The sequence below is a fragment of the Eublepharis macularius genome, chromosome 5, assembly GCF_028583425.1.
Source record: "Eublepharis macularius isolate TG4126 chromosome 5, MPM_Emac_v1.0, whole genome shotgun sequence".
Lineage (NCBI taxonomy): Eukaryota > Metazoa > Chordata > Lepidosauria > Squamata > Eublepharidae > Eublepharis > Eublepharis macularius.
The window spans coordinates 130,235,702-130,258,659 of record NC_072794.1 but is presented as its reverse complement, the minus strand read 5'-3'; the positions used below and the strand labels follow the sequence as shown (position 1 = coordinate 130,258,659).

At 44.5% G+C, this 22,958-nt stretch overlaps 1 protein-coding gene across 1 annotated transcript; it reads left to right on the top strand.

The window, feature by feature from the left end:
* Window positions 1–726: 726 nt before the first annotated feature.
* On the top strand, window positions 727–22,253 carry SHISA4 (shisa family member 4). The gene is made up of 5 exons (XM_054980699.1): window positions 727–862; window positions 15,467–15,632; window positions 16,280–16,413; window positions 16,751–16,930; window positions 18,267–22,253. Exons 1-5 carry the CDS (start codon window positions 802–804, stop codon window positions 18,311–18,313), a joined length of 588 nt encoding a protein of 195 aa, XP_054836674.1. The 5' UTR covers window positions 727–801; the 3' UTR covers window positions 18,314–22,253.
* Window positions 22,254–22,958: the final 705 nt, after the last annotated feature.

The window sequence follows — 22,958 nt, the reverse complement described above, 5'->3', positions numbered from 1 at the left end:
TCTATATACTTAAAAAGATGATTAGGTTTTGTTCCTGGTGTGGCCATCTTGTGCCATCAAGAAAAAGAGGAAAATGTTACATTCACATATAAATTACAAGTACATACAGTCATGGCCAGTAAGGGAGAGGTGGGGACTCTTGGCCTGGACCTCAAGCTCAGAAGGGGCTCTTAAATTTAGACACTTGTTAACTTTTTGGCTTTTGATAATTCCAAACTTGTTTTTAAGTGCATCCCTATTTGGCCATAATAAATGTAACACCCGCACCAATTTTTAAATTAAAAAAAAAAGCTACGGGTCTATACAGTGATTGTACATTTTGTCGTCACAGTAATTGGTAACACAGTAATTCTGAAAGCTGGAGGCGCCCCTGCGTTCTGCTGAGAGATTTCTTCCTTTCCCTCTCTCTCGTTCTGCCTGAAAGCTGAGGACACTCTCGTTCTCTAGGCAGGTTACACGTTATTTTTAGTCACCTTTAATTGCCACGTAGCTCCCCTCTCGCCCTATGATCGTACCCCGAAAGGAGGAGGCTGGAGATCTTGGTAACGTCGCAGGAGTCAAGCCAGCTCAGCATCTTCCCAACCCCGAGCGTGCGGGCAAGAGGAGAGCTTTGGCCAGGCTCCGCATTCGTCCATCGGCTTCCACAGCGACTGGATTCAGCCGCTCGCCCTCTCTCCTTCCCTTCTTGGGAGAACAGGAGGCGGCTGGTGCGGGTCGGATTTCTCAAGAGCCCGCCGGCCCCTGCTGCCCGCGGCCTCTCTTGCAACGCCGGGCTTCTGTGAGCCGCCCAGGACCATCGCGATGGGAACCTGGGGCCTGGCGGGGATGGCGCTTTGCAGCTTGGCCGCTGTTGTGACTGTAGGTAAGACAAAGCGGCGGCTGAAGGGGCAGGGAAGCGGCGCCGGCGTTAGGCGGGTGGAACATGTCCGCCCGGCAGGCCTCCCTCAGCTGCACGCTGCTCCGACTGTTAGGGCGTCGGGGACCGTTTTTTCCAGGCCGTGCCTGTGTGGTGGAAGCCACGGCCCCTTGGCGCCCCCTGGAGTGGCAGGCGACGGATCAGGTTGAACGTGGGAGGAAAAGGGGGGAGGCCCGTGAGAGCTGCTCGTGCCAATAAGTTGCAGTCGCCTTACGGCTACCCCGTGGGATTTTCGAGGCAAATAAGGAACAGGGGGTCTGACCCTGGACTCCCGCTGTGGTCTCCCATCCAAGTACTAATCAGGGCCGACCCTGGTAAGCTTCTGAAATAGCCTAGGCCATTCCATACCTGACAGAAAGAGTACCTGTCTTAGCCCTGTAGAATGTTTTTCAGCGCTAGAATGTTTTAAGCCCAAACAGTAAAGGACACTGCAATCCAGGTAACACCCTTCTAAGACCATTGACTTGAATAGATTTAGAAAGGTGTTACTGTGTTTAGGATTGCAATGCAGGTGCCTCTGAACGTGTGAAGAATGCCTTTGGCTGCCAAAGATAAGGAATCTGAGAGATTAGGAATAGGGACAAAGGATCACTTCCTGTTTTGGATTTTTAAAAAAAATAATCCACTTCCTCCAGCTAAGGGAGACCCACATTAATGGAATTAAGTGTGCACCTGACAGTTCCAGAGAAGTTAGCTGTGTTAGTCTGCAGTAGCAAAATAGTAAAGAGACCAGTAGCACCTTTAAGACTAACCAACTTTACTGTAGCATAAACTTTCAAGAACCACAGTTCTCTGGCATCTGACGAAGAGCACTGTGGTTCTCGAAAGCTTGTGCTACAGTAAAGTTGGCTAGTCTTAAAGGTGCTACTGGACTCTTTACTATTTTGCACCTGACAGGTGATTCAGTGCAGGTTCCTGAGAGCTCCAGGGCTCTTTACAAAGTAGAAATCCCTCAACTAGACAATCTGTCACGACAGGCAAGATTCTCTGAAAGATAGTTTGCCTACCATTAATCTTAGGAAGTATTGGGTGCATTGTTGAGCACACTCTGAATTCATGCCAGATGACGACAATACCATCCAACAGACCATTCAACTCTATATGGATGGAGAGTGTGCATTAGGACATGCCCCAGAAACTTCTGCAATGGAAGGTTTCAGAAATGTCAACCTGTGATACTAGAAAAGGTAACATTGACCTGTCAAGTCATGGCTCTCCCACATCACACATGGTTTAGCCTTTAAAACATGACTTCCTCATTGGAATGCCACTCCTAAATCAGTTCTGGAATCTGGGAAACCAGAAAACAGCCTTTGTCAAATTTTGATAATCCACTGGGAATTTCTGAGCCTGCTCCATTGAAATAAATGGGAGCTGCAGAGTAGTGCAATGTACAGAGGGGGAAGCCTCCAGAGACAGTTCTACTCTGTAGCTGTTGTAGCTGCCTTGTCTTCCAAGTTCTTGGGTACCATTGTGCTTCTTGAAAGCCAATAAAAATATAGCTGCTAACATTTGGGCTCTTCCCCACTTCCTGCTGCTTCTTATTTTTCCCATTGCCTGTGTGTGATGGTTCTGTGTAAATTAGGATTGCCAACAGCCTGGAGATAATGTCAAAATGAGCAGGTGAAGCTTTTCATGGCATGGAGGTGAACAATATCACTTAGTAAATAACATCCCATCAAGCCCTATTAAGGGGACAGGACATTTTTTCCCCTCCAGATCGTTGGCAACTCTAGTGTAAATTATTTTTGTCTGTGGCCAGTTCTCTAATCACATAAGAGAGCCAGTTTGATGTAGTGGTTAAGAGCGCGGGACTCTAATCTGGAGAACTGGGTTTGATTCCTCACTCCTCCACTTGAAGCCAGCTGGGTGACCTTGAGCTAGTCACAGCTTCTTGGAGCTCTCTCAGCCCTACTCACCTCACAGGATGGGGATAATAATAACATACTTTGTAAACCGCTCTGAGAGGGTGTTAAGTCATCCTGAAGGGCAGTATATAAATCAAATGTTGTTGTTATTGTGCTAAACACATCATTAGAACAGATCAGAGGGAATTAAATATCCTATTCTGAGTTTTCAAAAATAAATAAGCAGTTTGGCTTTGTTCTCTCGGTTAAGCAACATTGGTGGTGGAACAGGTTGCTTTCTGTGTCTTGATGCTATTATTTGGAAAAGTAGATTCATCAGATGACACTGCAGAGTTTGACCATGTAATCATTTTGCCAATAGTTTTGTATCGTACCAATCCACTTAATAAAGTTTAAAGCCTTCCTCCAGCCTAAGGTACCTGCCTCCAACTTGAGTGGGCCTTCTTCTGGTAGAAAAGCCACTTAAGTCGGAGAAAGGCTCCTGAGGTGGGAAGATAGCTTCATTCATTGATGAGTGGATTGGGAGGATACAAACCAGGATTGGAGTTCTTTTCCATAAAGATAATTACGCTATAGTATAAGTCCTAGAGAGCTGATTAAGGACAAAGTTTATGGTGGAGTTCTGTCAGAACAATACTGCTTCACAATGCATGTGCTGGCAGATGACATATTTGAATGGATTCCCACATAAAATCCTTGCTTGCAGTATTTTGCATGGTTACAGCTTCTGAACTGATATTAAACTGCACATATCTAACAGATTATAACTTCTGTCCCACTGCTTCCACTGGAGAGGCTGGAACTATTTCCCCCCTTGTTTTTACGATGAGACATTATTCAGGGTGCCCCACTCAAGACCTGGGCGGGCAGATTATCTCCAGCCTCAAGAGAGTATGTGTGTTTTACCACAAACGGTTGCTCTCTGTCTGTAACAGTAGCCTCTTGCAGACGGGCAGTAACCTAATCCAGTCATGTGACTGTGGTTTAGGTCTTGATATAGCCTCTTTCCAACCTTTTGGACTTTACTTAAGGATTTTAAAGGTCTTTCTAGACATTTTTAAGATACTTTTTATCCTTAGTAGTAGTAATATTGTACCAATCTTTCCACAATATCCAATCACCATATAATTGTGTGTGGAGGATAGACATTGCTGCAGTAGAATAGTCGTTCTTGCTGCTATTCAAAACATATTTAAACAGGAGTGAGGTTTTTTTCCTTCCAATGTGGAAGAACATACAGCCAACTTAAAAAAACCCGCAAACAACATTTCTTGAAATGGCATAGTGAGAAAGAATGTCTGTCACTAAGGCTCAAACCACGCACGACTCCTTGTTTAAACCTGGGTCTATCTCAATTACATATAATGCAGGAGGTGGAATCTGATTTTTAGAACAAATGGGACATGCAGGTAGGTGGAGGTAATTTTCAACCAGTGCCATGGTTAGACCATTATCTGCTGAGATACAAGTGGTTGTGCCCCCCCCCCCACCAGAGGCAGTGGACCAATTCACGATTGTATGCCCTTGGAGGCTCATGGATTCGGTTGGTATGCCCTTGGAGGCTCATGGATTCAGTTGGTTTCTAGGATGCTTGGGGAGGGGGTTGGGAGTCCAAACAGTAGCTCTACTTAGTAGGAGTCTAGAATGCTAGGCTTTGAGGGGCAGCAGTAGACAGGGTTCCTTCCATCACCCTCTTCCACCTTCAACTAGAAGTCCAGCATTTGGGGTTTACCATGATGGAACAAAGACATCTGAACAAGGCAAGAGGACCTCTGGAGCACTGTTGTTGGAAGACTTGGGCTGAAACTGAGAGAGCATGCTATAGAACGCATTGGAAAGCTTACGACACAGTGGTTATGATGACTAACTGCCAGTCCCTTCACATTTTGAGACTCTAATCATGGAGTCAGTTGCTGAAGTCCTCTAAATAACTGAGCTGGATGGAATTGAATGGTGGTGGGAGAATAATATTTCTTTACTGTCATCATCATCACCACCAGATGTGTCTTTTCCACCTCTGAGTATAAAAACTTCAGGACAGGCAGATCCCCTACCTTGCTCTTTCCTCCTTCCCTATGTCTCTTTCTTGCTTTCCAGCACATATACTCTCTCCCCCTCCCACCAGCCAGCAACCCCAACTCTAGATGCTGAACCTTCTCCCAAGCTTATGCTCCCTTTGACTTTGCTGTACTCTCTATCCTGGATCAACCCACTGATTTCTTGGTTCTCTGAACACCTTCTGGTTCCTTCTGTTCTATGCCTCAACCCTTTCTAAGTCCCTGAGTTAAGTTCTACCCCCACCGGCAAGCCCTGCCAGCCAAGGATTTCTCATCCGCTTCTCCTTTCTTCCTCCTCCTTTCTAACCCTTCTTCCTTTCCCATTTCATTGGAGACAAATACACACCTTTACTTCTTTCCTGTCTGGCTTCTCCTAGCCTTGGATTAGCCACAGATGAGACACATATGGGAACTTGACACAAAGAATTAATTTTCCAAAATGCTTTATCTCTAGATTGTTCTTGAAATTGCTTTTGCTTCTTTCCTTTACTCAAATCACTTTTTAGTCAATAAAGTCAAACTAATTAAGCAGTGGTCCACAAATTGCGGCTAGGTTTCAGAATTGCCAGATCCTCCGCTCCCAGTCTCCACTAGCCTCTGTCCCCTGTTGCCACTCACTTTGCCGGTGGGGAGAAAGGCACCTAGAAATGCCAGACGCAGGCTGGAGGACAACTCTGTAAAAATCGGCATCAAATGGAGGCCAACTTGCTCAAATCGGCATCAAATGTTAAGTTTGGAACCAATTGTTAGAGAATCAGCCAACCACACAACCCATCGTTTCTCTATTGTGCTGGAAGTTATTTACCAGCAATGTGGAAGCGCACATGCTCAAAGGGCATGCATGGGCTAAGTACCCACCATCCACCACCCCCTGTCCCCCATTTGGCCCCCAGGAGACTCGGCAACCTTGCTTGGTTTGGTTAGCCAAGCATTATTTTCTACTAATAATAACATACTTTATAAACCGCTCTGAGTGGACATTAAGTTGTCCTGAAAGGCAGTATATAAATCTAATGTTGTTGTTGTTACTACTACTACTACTAGCCAGCTGTACTGGCCAATCAAATCACAATATTACATGTAACATTATGTTAAGATAATTCTTAAACTTTAATTCTATAACTTTATAATACTTAACTTTAATTTTATAATACTTATATTAACAAAATAACAATTTTGATTTAACTTTTTTATTAGAGGAAATAATCGTTATATATAGTGTCAAAAATAGGGAATTCTGAGGAGTGTTAAAACAATCTTGTGATTTTTTTTCTATTTTGGAATGAATGATATAAGAACTGAGTAATATGAAGATTAATATATAAACTGTGGCTTCGATTGGTAACCAAGAAGAATAAATTAAAACAGCGGATAGAATTAAGCAGTGACAAGTGGGGGACCTGCTAGGACATCCAGGGGGAGGAATCTCATTTTCTCTATTCTTTCTCCTGCTTGCTTTTTCAGTTCCAAGTTACCTAGCAACGTCCCAAATGGCCACCAAAAATCTTACAGTGTGGTCTTGGGAGATCACAGTGGAATTCTTTTCTTAAAGAAGCAGATATTGCTTCTAGGATTGCAGGAATTTTAAAAACTTCCAGTGTCCTTTTTCCCATTTTTTTTTGTTGAAAACCTGGGGCTTCCTCCAGACTTTTACAATAATGCTGTTTATCTGTACCTTTTTGTGCATTTTTAAAATCTGCACTATAAAACCATCATTCAGGATTAGATATTATAAGTGGGGAAACTGCAAGGACACACACAGAGGAATCTCAAGTCCCCTCTTCCTCTCTTCCTCTTGCTTTTCCTCTTTGCCTCTCCCTAGCAGTGAATGCAGGTCCCTTTCCGTCTCTTCCCCCTACTTCCCTTTCCCAGTTTCTCCCCTGGCAGTCCATGCAGGGCTCTGCTCAGACCTCCTTGGCTGCCCCTCCTCAGGCTGGGGTGACTGGGTACTTGCTCTGGCAACTCCCCCATGCTAGCATGCACACGACACCTTTACTCTCTCACAGGATCAGAGCTTCAAGCAGCCATGGGAGCAAAACAGCCAGATGCAGAAAACGGGCACCTTCCTGTCGAGGGGCTTCCATCATCTGTTTGCTGGCAGCACCTGTGACAGTGGAGCCACCACTGCTGCTCCTGGCCATGGACACCCTCCAAGGATGTGGCAGACCTGGCTGTGGCTTGCGTGAGGCTCAGCCCCTCGCCATACACATGTCTGTTTCCCTTTCAGGCAGGTTGCGACCAGTCAGGGAGGTCAAGAAGCATGGCTGTTCCAGCCCCTGGTGATCTTTTCTGGACACCATCCAAGCCCAGCTCACAGAGCTGTTTTCCGGGCAGGCTGCAATTCAGCCCCACTCCTGAGAAGCGGTATGAGAAATGGTTCTCAAGGCTCCAACTGCAGTGCAATGAGAAGCAGCTTCTGTCTGGGCCGAGGGGAGTTGGCAACACATGGCCAGACATCCTCTTCACTTTTGGCAGTTTTATAAAGTCTGTGTCAAACAACTACTCCCTCCCCACCCGTTTGTTCTCCCGTGGGTGACAGTAGCTCCTCCCACCCTCCACTTCCTTCTGGGGCAGCCCCACAGCACATTCTTGGGGATGGTCCCCAGCTCTGGGCCACCAGAGAAGCGGCAGCCCCGGGAATCCACCAAATGCCTCTACTCAATGGGGTGGCTCGGCCCCCAAATGGAGCAGGGATCTGTTGATCTTGTGGGGCTGCTGCACATCACCTCCATCCTGCCCAGCCCCCCCCCCCGCATGGTGGTGCTGTGAATAGGGTGGGACAGGAAGTCTCGCCCATGTGCAGGGGGAGGGCTGTCACCCCCTTGCACTGCTGAGGCCTGAGATGCCAGGCAGATGGCTGTCATGTTCAGAGGTGGGGGTGATCATGGTGGTGGCCAGTCCTTGTGCTGTATGCACATGTGTGCCAGGGGGAAACCTCCCATCCCTGGGGAACACTCTGAGGGGGGGCCATCATGGAGGTCTAGACCTGTCAATTCCTCGTTCCCGCTGAGATTATTAACCCAGGGGCTACTGAAGCAAAGCAGTGGAGGAGGGGCTGTGCCTCCCCTGAGTTGATGCTTCCAACTGGAATACCAGTCCAGTGGAATTGGAGCTCACATGTGGTGGTGCAAGCACATGCCAGCTCTCTTACAGTATTTTCTGGGTTTGCAGTTCCAGTTGGACCAGCCCAAGTAGTCGAAGGCTGTCCAAGCTGGATGAGGGTCTCACTCTCGATCTCCCCACCGACCATCTCTGGAGGATCCTTTTGATTGTGGCGAGTGGCCCTTCTGCTCTGGCACAGGGACACCGGCCAGCAGCTGCAGGGGACCCGGGATGGCCATGGCAGCTGCCAGAGTAGGGTTCCCATGAGCACCTCCCCAGCAGGGCATGACTGAGAACATTTTTCATCAGGATGGCACCCTTATCTGCATAGAGAGATCCTTTGTTGTGGCAGAGGGTCCGGGGTGGGGAGTGGACCACCCCCTTGCACCCATGTGTGCGCAGCCAGGCAGGGAAGGCCAGCCCTGTCCTGCAGGCCACCTAATGCAGGCATCATGGTCAGGGTACAGCCCCCAACACAAAATGAGTCCAGCTACCTGGGCAATGTGGGTCAGCCAGGTGCCCCGTTGGAGCCGGGGCGGCTGCAAGCCCGTAAACTGCCAGGATAGTTGTGGGTCCACCCTGGAAATGGGGCTTCCCTATGGACAGCTTCCCCCCCCCCCAGCCCATGTGCCTACATGTGAGTGCTGTGACCATGGGGGTATGTGGTCCCAAACTGCCTGCTCTCTGTCAGAGGGACGGAGGTGTTGACAGGCAGTGGGCATTGCAGCCCACGTATTGGCTGTGCCTTTGCTTGCCACTGGTGTGCCTGTCATGGGGGAAGCACAGCCATTGGGAGATGCTGGTGGGTTGTCAGGGGAACAGCAGGGTGTGCGCTCCCAGCTGTGGCCTCGCTGCACTTAGCTCTCCTGTGAAAGTCCTCAGGAAACAGACAAGCGACACCTCAGGGAAGCAGGCACTAACAGCACAGCAGGCCCCAGGAATGCGCAGCCCATATCCTCATAAATGTCTTCATTTCTTAATTTTTCAAGTAGAATTTTTTCCATCAGGGTGGAACTGACCTCATTTCATATAATGATTGTAAAGCACCAGAAATATGGAGTACAATTTCACACATCAGGTTTTCCCGTTGAAAAAAAAATAAAAGTGCTGTTTTAAAAATTCCGAGGATGTCCCTCAAGAAATTTACTCTTTGGGTGAAATGGAGGGATTTGTCTGCCTTGTCATTTGGGAATTGTTTTCTAAGTGCAAAACTATGCTTTTCCAGTTCTTTGGTAATCTTTCAGTGCACCCACCTTACTTGCAACCCACCTAACTTGATACAAATATTGGAATTTCTTGATTGTAGTTTCCAGTGCTTCACAAAGTGCTCCATTCTCTTAATCTTTTAGGTGAATGAATGTACAATTTATACAGTTTTCTCAAAATCACGTCTACTTCCAACAGATGTTTAATGTTTTCAACATTTAAAAAACTTGCCAGATGTATGATGGCTGTTGTGGGTTTTCCGGGCTGTATTGCCGTGGTCTTGGCATTGTAGTTCCTGACGTTTCGCCAGCAGCTGTGGCTGGCATCTTCAGAGGTGTATTTGGTGCTACACCTCTGAAGATGCCAGCCACAGCTGCTGGCGAAACGTCAGGAACTACAATGCCAAGACCACGGCAATACAGCCCGGAAAACCCACAACAGCCATCGTTCTCCGGCCGTGAAAGCCTTCGACAATACATTGCCAGATGTACTCGCCAATTTCCAGTTGCCGTTCTAGAGAAAATATTTTCATTTCTTTACTCAAACCTTTTAAAGGAATCATGCTCTGTGGCCTATTCTAGGGGAACTACAGATAACATGCTTCCTTTCCTATCCTTTAGATATTTTATTAAATAACAAGTTTGTAGTTGCTTTATCTGGGACCCATCTAATAAGATGCTTTCTTGATTACATTCATTGATTTCCAACAGCTGCTTTTTTATCAGTACTGTTGCTATGTAGCTGATAAATTCCCTGCATCTCATATCATTTACATACTGGCCACTTATTTCTATACCAGACTTGTTTCACAGTACAGCAAGTTCTGTACTGTCTGTAAATGGTTTATTATTCTCAGCAATATAATAGGATGCATTGAAGACAGCTTTTAACTGCTTGAACATTTTTGTTATTTTTTATTCATTACAAAATTCAAGATAAACAATTAAGTATGTAATATATGCAAAACATATTTAAAATATAATAACCTATTTAAAACTGCAAAACCTTCACTGCAAACATTTTTCCATCTGTTTTCTTCATGCAGTGTGCAAATGGAGCTTTTGCAGGATTTTCTTTGGCAAAACATTTGTCGTTAAGCTTGAATTTTCATGAAAGTTTTGTACAGCCTTGGGAAAGTGTTGCTGTTTTGTTACAAACAGAAAGGCATGAAACTCACACATCACATTTTGTAATTCCTGATTTAAGGCCAAACTTTAACCTTCTCTAAGTCATGAGTCACTGAACTGCCTTTGATCTGCACTGGGCTTACTTGAGATGGAGTTTTGTAATTGTTTTGAAACATTAGCAGTGCAATCCTAAGCAGGTCTACTCAAGATCCTACTAAATTGTTCTTAAAATTACACTGTAGAAGTATTATGTTCAGAAGAAGTTGTGACATATGTATGGATGCTGATGCCATATCTTATATTAGAGGCACCCAGTTGCTTAAGGTAAGGAATCACAGCAATGAAGCTTGAGCATAACCTCTCCAAGAATGGGTGGTGGTGGTGGTGGTGGTGGAATTTGACAGGCAACAAAAATGCTTATATCTGCTCTTTATAATTTCTGGCTACCTCAACTCTAAACTTCTGCACTGACCCTGCCCGTTTACACAAGAGACAAATCCTGACAAATCATCTGGTTGATCTCCCCCCCACCCACCCAGTAGCACTAAGACAACTGCTGTCCATTTTCCAAATATTTTACTGCACCAAAGGAGTTAGTGCCAGAAGTTTGAATTATGCATACTCATTTGGGAAAGAGCCTAGTCCACCCTTGGCAATACGCAATATGAAACAAAGAGTGATTAAACTCGGCAATCAATAATCTAGGCAAAAGCAATTCTGTCTTCTGGGTGCCTCTAAGAGCAAATTCAAATGGACAGGGAGGCATTTGATACAAATTTCATATTGAAATGCTAAGAATGAAAGATGGGCTTGCCTTTCTACCTGTCTTTTCTCCCCAAGTGATCACTGCGCTATTCCTGTTGCCTTGCCCAACGAATGCAAAAGGTGCATCTAGAGCAGTCACCTCCAGTTTGGGAAATTCCTGGAGACTTAGGGGTGGAGCCTGGGAAGACCAGTGTTTGGGGAGGGGAGGGACCGCAGCAGGGTATAATGCCATAGAGTTCATCCTGCAAAGCAGTCCTTCTCTCCAGGGGAACTGATCTCTTTCACCTGCAGATCAGTTGCAATTCCAGGGGATTTCCAGGCTTCACCTGGAGGCTGGCAGGCCTAGCTGTAGCAGTGTGCTATGATGGTTACCATGTGAAGTTTCCTGCTGTCCTTTTCTCACTCCCTCTTCTGATCTTCAGGGGCCAGGGAAAAGAATGCTGCAGCAGGGTGCAGTAAGCAGGAGGAAAACAGAATGTAGCTGTTTCTGCTGCAGGAAAGAATAATCACATTGTTTGGCTATCCTGGCCCCTTGCCCTGGTTCGGTGAATGAGCATGACAAGTACAGGTCCATGAATTCTTTCCCCATCAATATATTTCTTTCCTTGTCCATTTCTAGACCAGATGATTGTGATCTTTAAGTAATGCTTACTGCTCCTTTCTAACCTTTTAAATCTACAAAATACTGCTGTTTGCTTTCTTCTGACTCAGTTTATTTGTTTTCCTTCCAAAAAGGACTCAGTGCAGACTTGGTACTTGGAGGACATGGACTGGGAGGGTGCACTGAATGGGCACATTGGCAATAGAAGAGAAGACGCTGTTGTACAAGCATTATTTACATCAGTAATCACAGATCATTATTTTTGAAACTGTTCTTGGTTTTGTATTGCCAGAGATTAAGTGCACTTCTGGGTGCAGTATAGCAGCAGCAAGCCAAGCCATCTTGGCTCTGTAGAAGGAATGTGTGCCTATGCGGAGCATTTGCTTTCAGAAATGCAGAGCTTAAAAATCATCATAAAATGGCATGGGTTCAACCAGTTGCTTTGGGAATCTTCTGTATAGCCAGTTTGGTGTAGTGGTTAAAAGCAGCAGGACTCTAATCTGGAGAACCGGATTTCATTCCCCACTCCACCGCTTGAAGCCAGCTGGGTGACCTTGGGCTAGTCACAGCTTCTAGGGGCTCTCTCAACCCCACCCACTTCACAAGGTGATTGTTGTGGGGATAATAATAGCATACTTTGTAAACTGCTCTGAGTGGGTGTTAATTTGTCCTGAAGAGCAGTATATAAATTGTTGTTGTTGTTGTTGTTATAGTTAAATGCAAATGTATTGAAATAAAAATCATGGTGTATATATGATTTAATGTAACTGATATAGTTTGGAATCAAAATGTAAATTATTTTGGGGGTCCATTGATGTTATGTTTAGGCTTCAAAAGTAGGTGCTGGAAGGAGTGAGAGTGAAAATTGGGGTTACGCTGCTGGCGAAGGGAGGATTTATTTTTGTCCTCTGTCCAAAACAGCCCCTCTTTAGTCCTGGGAGGGGGAAAAAAGAGGCCAACTGCCTGTCTTTTTTCCATACCGGAACTGAAAACAGCCCATGGAGATGAGGGGGAGTTTCAACTGGGGAAACAGCACAGGAAGGAAGGGTTAAACTTCCTCAGCACTATGGCTTTGCTCCACATCAGGCCCTCCAGGAGCTACATATTCAGTCTGAGCTACTTCTCTGAGGATCCCCTCACAGATCCCAAATGTAACTTCAGTTGTTTGACCCTCAAGATTGCTATTATATTAAGATATACATCAGATTTGCATATATTGATGTTTATTAGTAGTATTGCTACTATTTATTTATTTTATTTACTTTATTTTAGTTTATAGCCTGCCTTCTTGCTCAGACTCAAAACTATGTATGTGCCATCAAGTTGCAATATACTTACGGCGATCCCAGCTAGAGGCTTTCAAGACAAGTGAGAAGCAGAAGTGGATTGCTGTTGCCTTTCCCTGCAGAGTCTTCCTTAGTGGTTGCCCATCCAAGTACTGACCCTGCTTAGCTTCAGAGATCTGATGAGACTGGGCTATACCACGCTGCCTTCCCTCCCAGACTCAAGATTACATAATATAATGAAATTAAATAGCATGAGTCACCCAACAAAGAATGCAATAGGAGTAGGATCACAAAAATTAGGTACAACGCAGAAATAAAGTATCAGACATGATATGTCGAAAACAGTGCAAATAAAAAGGGGGGGGGAATTCCAAAAGTAGAAAACAATGCAGTAACAGCAAGATAATATATACAATAATCTGTGGAATAGACTACAATTCTGTTCCCCTTATAAAGTGCCCTTCATTCCATTATATTATAGTTTTGTTCCCTTTATAAAATGCCCTCCCAAACAATTCTGTTTTATACTGTTTACAGAATGACAGAAGTGGGGGTTCTTTCTTGACCTCCTCTGGCAGAGTATTCCACCAGGTGGGGGCTGCAACACAGAAAACGTGTACCGACAGCTATAGCTCTTACCCATTTTCAGGGTGGCATACTCAGAAGGTTTTGCTTAGGTGCACGAAGCTGTTGTGGTGGAACAAAGGAGATCTTGCAGAGATGTTGGTCCAAAGCCATGAAGGGCTTTTATACGTGATAACCAGTATCTTAAATTGAACCTGGTACCTGATAGGTAGCCAACGGAGTGACTGCAGAGTAGATATACTATGCATACTGTGCTTAATTTCTGATGGTAACCAAACTATGGCATTCAGTGCATTCCTAAGAAGAGTTTTTCCAGTCTAAGCCCATTGAAATCACTGAGCTTAGACCTGAGTAGCTCTTCTTAACTCTTCTTAGGTTTGAAGTGATTTTGTACCAGCGAGAGTACTAATAAAATGATGTACAGTAATTTCTAGTGCTACACACTCCTGTCTCCAAGTAGCAAAAAGTTACAGAAGCAGTATGGCCTAGCTTGGTTCCCTTTAGTGGAGAGAGGAGTAGAAATGTATGTTATTTTTGTAATATTTATTTTATACAGAAATATACAGAAAGAGGACATTAACATTATTTTGTCCTAAAATCTGCTGGCCCCATTCACAGCAACCAGATAGCAAACCAATAACACTAACAAAACATTAAGGTTGGTTCTTTTTTGAAATAAGTTTATCTGTTAATGGTTTTTTCTTACTCAAGGCACTATTTACAGCTTCCCAAATGACCTGAGAAAGTTTCTGGCAAAGAGATAGCAAATGCAACTGGGTGGATTTGTGTGTAGAAAGCTGGGTTTGGCTCTCTGGGTTTGGCTCTCTGGGGCAGCTTCCACTAGTCAATGGTGCAACATGTTTTGCAGAACAGAGCAAATGGCACCCCCAGGCATTCCAAGGTCATTGGTCATGTTCCATATGTGGAAACTGCATTTTTAAGAGGAGGGGACTTGCAGCTTGGATATGAACTCCAACATTTGATCCTCTAGGTTGAAGCTGGTGATAGAAAGCCGGTTCAACTGCCTATGGTACATATTCCAGAAAGTATATGAGTTCCAGGTTCCTCTACCATGAGCTTTAATTCAATGACAGGTATGAAGTAATACGGCCTACATTTTTTCTCCTGTCTGATAAATTTTATATAGAAATGCTTATCCATGTTTCCTGGAACTAAGTACACAGATGCTTCTCTAGTATTGTTAAATACCTGTGTTTTCAAAAATCTTCTGACAGAGTCTCCAGCAAGGGCTTCCAATTAAACTCAAGATAAAATTGGTCCTCTTGTGGAGTTACAGTGCATCCTACAGACACTTTCCTGGAAGTAAACTCCATTAAATAGACCCAAGTAGCAGTCTGAGTAGGCTTGCTTGGGGCTGCTCTGTTTGTAAGGGACAGGAAGAGGGTAGGTGTACAAGAGAGGTAAATAAGTCATGAGGCCGTCAGCAGATGGATCACCAATGATCTGGAGTTAAGGATGAGTCAAATGAGGTCAGGTCAGCAGATGACACTAAATTGAGCTTTTTCACCCAGTCTTGCCCATTTACCGTTCCTGCTGTAGCTTCCCATCTCATATGGCTTTTGTCCAGGCCATTCCTATGATCTCTATCTAGCATAGCTTTTTAGTGACAAAAGAGAACCTTTTTTCATGAGCGGAAAACCCAACTGGATCCAACCCAGTATATTTTGGTGCTTATTTTGGACTTCTCGAGCCCATATTTTTCTGGATTACATTTATTGTTCTATGCATTTTAGAATTTTGGCTTTTGTAAAAAGATAGCATGGCCTTTTGGCTCAGCAGTAAACGGCATTCATATAGCTGTTTTCCAAACCATGTTAGATCTGCTGTATGCAAGCCAACAGCTCATCCCCAGTCCCAACACAGTGTCGTTATCGCTGCCCTTGTGTGTTCTGTCTGAACATCCAAAGGCTGATTAATGGTTTCTACCCACAGTTTCAGCTGATGAAGACTGCAAATGGTTCATAGACAGGAATGGCTCATGGCACCCTGGCTTCGACTGCCCCTTCTTCTGCTGTGGTGACTGCTACAATCGCTTCTGCTGCTACGACCCAAGGAAAATCATCACTGAGCGGCAGCAAAAGCACTGCATGGCATTCAGGTGAGAGTGTAAGAGGGAAAGGGAAGAGTGCAGGGAAACCATTAGGCTGCTCATTACTTCCAGGCATCTCTGAAATTCAGAGCTCATAGGACAGATTGGAGGGGTCTGAACGCAAAAATGTTTCTCTTATTTGAAAGCTTTGTGGGCTGTGATCTCTTTGTCTTCCGATGCCATGCTCCAATAATGGCCTTAAGTTCCATGTATATGCTATCAGACTGCATGCTAAATGTCACTTAGTACAAATTAATAAAAAGCAGGAGTCCAGTAGTAATTTATAGGCTAACAAAATTTACTCCAGTGTAAGCATGAACACAGACTAGTTGCTCTTTAACTGATGACCAGGATGGTTCTTTCCAACCCATGGTGGATAGAGCCAGAGGTGGGTAGGATTTACGATTCAATGATAGGAAGGCAACTGTGAAGTCTGTTTTTTGCTGTGCTATTTATATAAAATACACACTAGAATTATGTTATATAGATAGCACAGCAGAAAGTAGACTGCAAAATTGTTTTCCTTTTCTTATTAAGAAATACCTATTTAATTTTACCTGAATAAAGTGTCTCTTTTAGAGAGATCTTCAGTGTCTTGCTCAGAATTGGAGGTTTTAGTTTGCAAAGCCCCAGTAACACCTGTCTCTATCCTTTAGTCCCAAAACTATTGCTGGCATCGCTTCAGCTGCAATACTCTTTGTGGCCATCGTTGTCACCATCGTCTGTTGCTTCCTGTGCTCCTGCTGCTACCTGTACCAACGACGGCATCATAGCCAGACGCCTGATCAGGGTAGGAGAGAGCCTGCTGTCATCTTCCTTCTTACAGACTATGTCATAATTACAAACACCGTAAATTGCCATGACCTGCACATTCCAGTACAAATACTGCATCTTCATAAATGTCCCAAGAAGTGGAGGATGATATTCTCTGTGGACTAAGCTTGAGAATGCCCCTTGTTATATTTAACACATGTTCTGTGGGGTGGAAGGAGGGTGATTATTAACCTGAAAGACTGGAGAGAGAACATCTCAGTGAAGATGCTCTCAATGGAGTCAGGGTATCACCTGTAGCAAGCCATTCTGGTGCAGAAGCTGCACATGCTCACATCCTATTCTCTGTATCTCAGGCCAGGAGATCCCCCTGTCTGGATACCCTCCTCAGGCTCTAGGACCTTACCCGATGGATCCCAAAGCAGGGCCAGTACAATTTCAGCCTGGCTATGCCCCAGTGGCTCCTTATCCCTGTGAAGTTCCAACAGCACAGTACCCTTTGTACCCACCTGGGCCACCATACTACCACCCTTCAGGTAAGGAAGGAATGTGAGGGAAATGGGAAATGGGATTTGGAGCTTTGTCTCAGGCACTGCCATTGGACATAGAACCTGCCCTGAGGATATGACTGTTGAGAAAGATCATCCATGTACTGAATAGGATAATGGTTGTGGTTCAGTGGCGGAACACAGAGAGTCCCAAATTCAGCCCCCATCATCTTCAGTTAAATGTCAGCTTGCAGATGTTAGGAAAGCTCTTTGGCTTGGTTTGCTTATGTTGCAGAACGAGGTATTAGAATGGGCTGTTCCACTTCAGAATGGGTAGAGGTTGGCCACGTTTGTAATGCTTCCCCATTAAAAACACCCACAAATTAAAAATTAGTACCTCCAGGAGAAAGGTTCTCATCGAGACCTTTGTATGTTGTTCTACTTTTCATTTTATGGGGAATTATTCATGTAGGGGAACTATGAGCAATGTAATCCCTTCTTTGAAGTGGTACAATCCATTCTACTACCTCAGCTCTCTGGCCCTTCGCTCTCTCACATGTCTAGACCAGGCTTTTCTCTGCCTCAGAAAATCACTGAAATCAGAGCAGACAGTACTTAGCTAGTTGGACCAAATGGTCAGATTTCATATGATCACTTAGTGTTGCCAGCCCCCTGCTGGAGGCAGGGATCCCCCATGCCCACTTTTCCCCTTACCCCTACTCATCAGGCTAGCAGGGAGAGAAGTGGAGAAGCAGGTCAGGAGCCACCAGAGCACATGCTGAAATAGTGCACATATGCTCCAGGGCCTCCAGATATTCAGCCCCACTGAAAACCAGAAGCCTTTGGAGCATGAGCATATGAGACAGCTGGATTGGGGCCCCACCTGCCTGGCAAACTCCTTTCCCCCACTTTAAAGGCAGGGGGGTTAGCAACTCTATGACCACTTTATATCCTCAAAACAGGGAGGCAAAGGGGTTACAAGATGGGCAAGAAGACTGACTTTAACTAGATTACTTCAGTGAGTTCTAGGCCAGTGTCTCCAGGACAGCAGTACTACTGAGAGCCAAGCTACAAGTGATGCCTGACACAGGTTGGACACTTGTCAGCTTCCCTCAAGTTTTGATGGGAAATATAGGCATCCTGGTCTTGCAGCTGTAATGGAGAGCCAAGCTGTAAAACTAGGATGCCTACATTTCCTATCAAAACTTGAGGTAAGCTGACAAGTGTCCAACCTGGGTAAGGCGTCACTTGTAGCTTGGCTCTCAGTGAGCTTGTGAAGATGAAAATGTTTTTTCCCCTCAGTCTTTGCATTTTGCAGTAGCAACAGGTTACATATACATTGGTCTTTTGCTTTGTTCTGATTTCCATTCTCTTTCTTCTGCAGCTCCTCCACCCTACCTTCCCCCACAGCCTACACAGCCCTACACCTGAAGAACAACTTAACAGAGACCATGCAACAAAAGCCTCCTGCCTTGGGCCTGCCAGATCTCCACAGAGCTTGTGTGAATCTCCTGTCACACTGGAACGTCTGACTTGTCCCCTGCCATTTTCCTTATCTAGTTGTCTTTTGCTCTGCATGATGGGATGCATTTTTTACTCTCCTCCTATGTCCCCCTTCCTGACTGTATAACTGAGGAAAGATTTTGGTCCTCCCATCTGAACTCAGAAAAGGGCTGATGCAAACACAGCAAGACAGAGCTGATAAAGATATTGTGCATACTGATTGATCCTCAGTCAAATGATGGAGCCTCTTCTGTGTATTGGAAGGCAAGCTCACGGCCTCTGGATGGCAAAGGAGAGCAAAGGGGAACCGCTTTTCACCCATTGGGACTTGGGTCCACTGTATTCCCTGATAAGTCCACAGGATCAGTCCTAGGTAAAACTTTGTGTCTTAAGGAAGCTCTCAGCGCAATCCTAAGTACACTTTCCTGGAGGTAAGCCCCATTGACAAAACTTGAGTAGGATTTGGAGAAGGCCTGCTTAGGTTTACTTTTTATGTCTCTGGAGAGGTGAATGTCAAGGACTCAAATATACATACGCCCTGTGTGTACATGGGGGCAATTATAGATTATTAAACTAAGTATGTGCCACCTTAGACAGTGCCTAGATGAGAGATAGCTGTGGAGCCCATGTAAGTTCTGAGCTGTCCACAGAAAGCTGTATGTGATACCTGGAAAGGAACTGGAAAGCTGCCTGTGAGTGACTCCTGAAAGAAATGGGAGGGTGGTCTGAGGAGAGCAGGGAAGTTTCTTAGCGCAGGCAGGAGAAATTGTAGGATTTGAGGAGCAGGGGTCCCTTCTATATCCATAAGCCAGAAGACAGATTTTCATGGGTGATGCCTGTGGGGGAAAATAAGGACATACATAGCTGCTCTGGATAGGGCATTATTGAATTTCTTTGACACCCTTTCCCAGAAGACACTGAAGCATGCCTTTGATCCTCTCTTGTGCTATCTGGGCAACATATGAATGTTGTTAACAAGGAGCCAGTCCTAAATCAAATATATATTCTAGCCAGTGTAAGATTCACATTCATGTTACAGACAAACTGAACAGAGACTCATGTGTAAAAAGCACTGTTGAAACATGATTTCAAATACAAGCTACACTGGACTTGTAGTATCCGTTCTATAGAGTGATGTGAAGCTTGGCTATTTGAAAATAACAAGTAACTCATCAGTGTCTGCAGAGGTGTGAGGTCTTGATCTAAAAGACACCCAGCATTCCTACTATTCCGCACTGGCACATGCTAATTCTCTTTAAAGTATTGGAACTGCTTATTACATAGTATTACATTGAGGCTGAACAAAGAAACCTGGCCAGAAGTTCTACTACTAAGGGGAAAATGACAGGTTGATTAACTGTATGTGTCAAATATGATTCTTGAGAAACAGAGTGGGGGCTTATCATAGGTGTAAGGAAGCTGAACATTCAGCATTGGTTATATTGGGGGGTAGATTTTTACTTACTTCCACTGCAGAACCTGCTGTTGCACCCAGCATTGTTTCTGGGGTCTTCTGGCCCTGATAGCAGTACTGGGGGTGGGCCGGGTTGCAGTGGAAATGGAGAGACAGAAAGGTTCCATTTATCTTAGTGAGCTCTGCTGGCGCTACTTTGGATCCAAGTCAATGAGTAAAAGGGAAATAAATCTCCTTTACCACCCACATGCCACAGCTTTGGTGTCCCCCCCCCCATCTGTAATTGTCTCAGGTTCTAAGCACTGTTGCTTTTCCTTTTCCCATGAATTCCCCTTTGAGAGAGTCTGAGCCTCTGGCTGTGCTGGAATGGAAGTATTTTCATAGAGACTTAGATCTTGTCTGCGCCTCTGATACACAATTAGCATCTGATTATTTTAAGTATAGATGACACAGAAGAGGGGGTGACATTTCACAAGAGTCACTTTGGTCTTATGTGTGAATATGCCCCAGGTCCCATTGTGAGAGCTTCCCCACATATAAACATGTGTTTCATAATGTTTAAATGCCCGCTATAGTCTATACTCCCATCTCTGGACTAAGGAAGAATAGCTAAGTTGGAGTCTCTTGGTGTATTTTGCCCAAACCCCTTCTTCCTGTTTGGTGATTCTTAAAAGGTGGCTTCCATCTCTTTTTACTGCAGCCATATTTCTTCCTGGTGCTTCCTGTAGCTTTGCCCGTATTCTTGTTGTGTGATTGTTGCCTTACTAGCAAATGAATCTGCTACTACAGTCTTAGCGTGTAATATGCCCCAATCTCTGCTTCTCAGGACTGTGATCTGTATAAAATCCACATGGTTTTAAAACGTGCATTCTTTACCCACTACATTTTCTACTTGAAGCTGTGAGAGACTGCATCCTTCTGTTCTTTTGCCTCCATAAATCATAAAGGGCAATAAACTAGAGCATATGAATTAAGGAAAAGGTTAAAATGCAATTTAAAAAGCAAATGGGAACAGACTATGCTTCCACATGGAGATTATTTCATGCATCAGCAGTGAGGAGCTACTGCTGTAAGGGGGGGGGGTATCGAGACGTTATAGCGCTCAACCAATGCATGATTCATCTAGCTCCTGTTCCCCTCCCCATCTTTACTCTGGAGGAAATATAAACCTAATTTTTATCAAGAATAAAGGGGAAACTGCAGGGTAGCTGTAGCTGGTATGCCCATAGGGATGCTCTCCCAAAGCTCTTTTACGAGGAGCTAAGTGGAGTGGTAAATGCTTCCTTGGGAGAGGGAATTGTGCTGCCTGTCTTCAAGGAGGCAATAATTAGACTTGTTTTGAAAAAAGCTCTCCCTGAGCCCTTCTATGCTGGAAGACTTCCAGCAGTTTCCGATCTTGCATTCTTTAATGGGCTAGAGCAGGTGGTTGTGGGAAGGGCCAGTGCACGTGCAACAGTAAGGAGTAGAGGAGAGAAGCAATGGTGGGATAGCTGCAGAGCAAGTGGCACACTGTGGGCATGTGGACACCGTTCCTGCCCATTCCTACTCCACTTGCTGCTGCTATGGCAGGGATGTGGTTTTGTACTCTACCTGGAAGCAGTCTATGACTGACAGAAGAAAAAGAAGGGACAGAGTACTCAGGGAAAGAAGAAAAATCCTCAGGGAAAGAAAGCAAAAGTACATCTGAGCTTCAAAAACAGCCAAATGGAATTAATACTAACGGCATTAGCAACAATATAAGGTGACATCGTCTTAAATTTTGTAGTGTCCAGTCTGTGGAAGTTGCTGGGGGGGGGGGTGGAGAAGACACAGCAAAACGTACCCCACCTGTGTAAGAATGATAGCCTTTGGATCAGGTTGTATGATGAACTGAATCTGTATTTAAATTCCTTAAAGTAGAATAAGGCAACAGAATGAAAGCCCAAGGAGAAAGGTATAGTGCAACAGAGGCACAAGGCACCATCTAAGGCACAAAGGCAATCATTGCACAAAAATGTGTGACTTGTCTGCAGTCAGGCTCCTTTATAAGACAATATTCAAGCAGTGTGATAGTGCCTCATGAGCTCACAGCTTTTAGCAATTTAGAAAATCAATGGATCCATTGTGAAGGGGAGCAACGCACGCTGCATACTGCTGCTGTTGTGGCAATATTGTTATTTCAAATGGAGCAGACATTGCAGACCCAGCCTGTGGATTTGTTATGGAATCTATTAGAAAATGCCTCTGGGTCTGCTACGCCTTCAGCACTTTGATGTCTGCCCAGTGCTGCTAGGCAGTGAACATCAATTTTACAGCAGGAGGGATTAATAGCCTAATACTCCTAGCCTGAACCTTGTTCTGTGTGGGGATGGCCCTGATCTATGGCAGCAGCGGAAGTTACCACTGCTAACTCATGTTGTAGTCAGAATGACATATTTGCATCATCAAATGTTTGCTAAAATGTGGACTAAACTTGTAAATATATAGGTTTCCATTTTGTGTTTGTGTGTGTGTGTTTAATGTCCTACATAATATATCTCATAATGTCAGTTACGCTCTTTATCTGTCTAATTCAGAGCAACTTTTTGGTGACTTTATGGGCAAAAATCTGTAGTTTGAAATATATGTACTTCCATTGCAAACCCACAGCATGTGGGATGGCATCTTAAGATGACATATCTGGCTGGCCTCTTTAAGTGGGGACTCACCAGTATCCCAGTAAAGGGAGGGAGTCAGCCAAGACTCATCCCAGCATGCCTTTCTGCAAAATCAGTTTGATTAAACTTATAAATGAGTTTGTCTAAATTCTACACAACTGAAAGAAAATCCCTTTAACAAATTGCTGTAAAGGAAAATGCTGAGCAGTCATTCTTAGATAACAAGCTAAACAGTTGAGAGTGCATCTTGGAGTTTGTAAAAATGAATGAAAACAAAACTGTGTGTATGCAATACTGCCCTCTACTGTTTGGTCACAAATTCCAGAGTGGGAGCCATGTATATGTATTGGCTGACTGAAGAATATTACACGCAATTGATTAAGTGGGTTCTCTTCTATAAAAGCTTATGAAATAATACATCCATTCATTTTTAAGGAATCACAAAACTCGTTTTACAACAAAATAGTTTCAGCAGTGAACACCAAAATGCTTTTGCTAGTGGAAGAGCAGTATTTTCAGCTTG

Excerpts from the sequence above, each read along its gene's own strand:
- SHISA4 (XM_054980699.1), top strand. The coding sequence starts at position 802 with ATGGGAACCTGGGGCCTGGCGGGGATGGCGCTTTGCAGCTTGGCCGCT. Across the intron at positions 863-15,466 it reads GGCCGCTGTTGTGACTGTAG|TTTCAGCTGATGAAGACTGC; the intron begins GTAAGACAAAGC and ends TTCTACCCACAG. Across the intron at positions 16,414-16,750 it reads TAGCCAGACGCCTGATCAGG|GCCAGGAGATCCCCCTGTCT; the intron begins GTAGGAGAGAGC and ends TCTGTATCTCAG.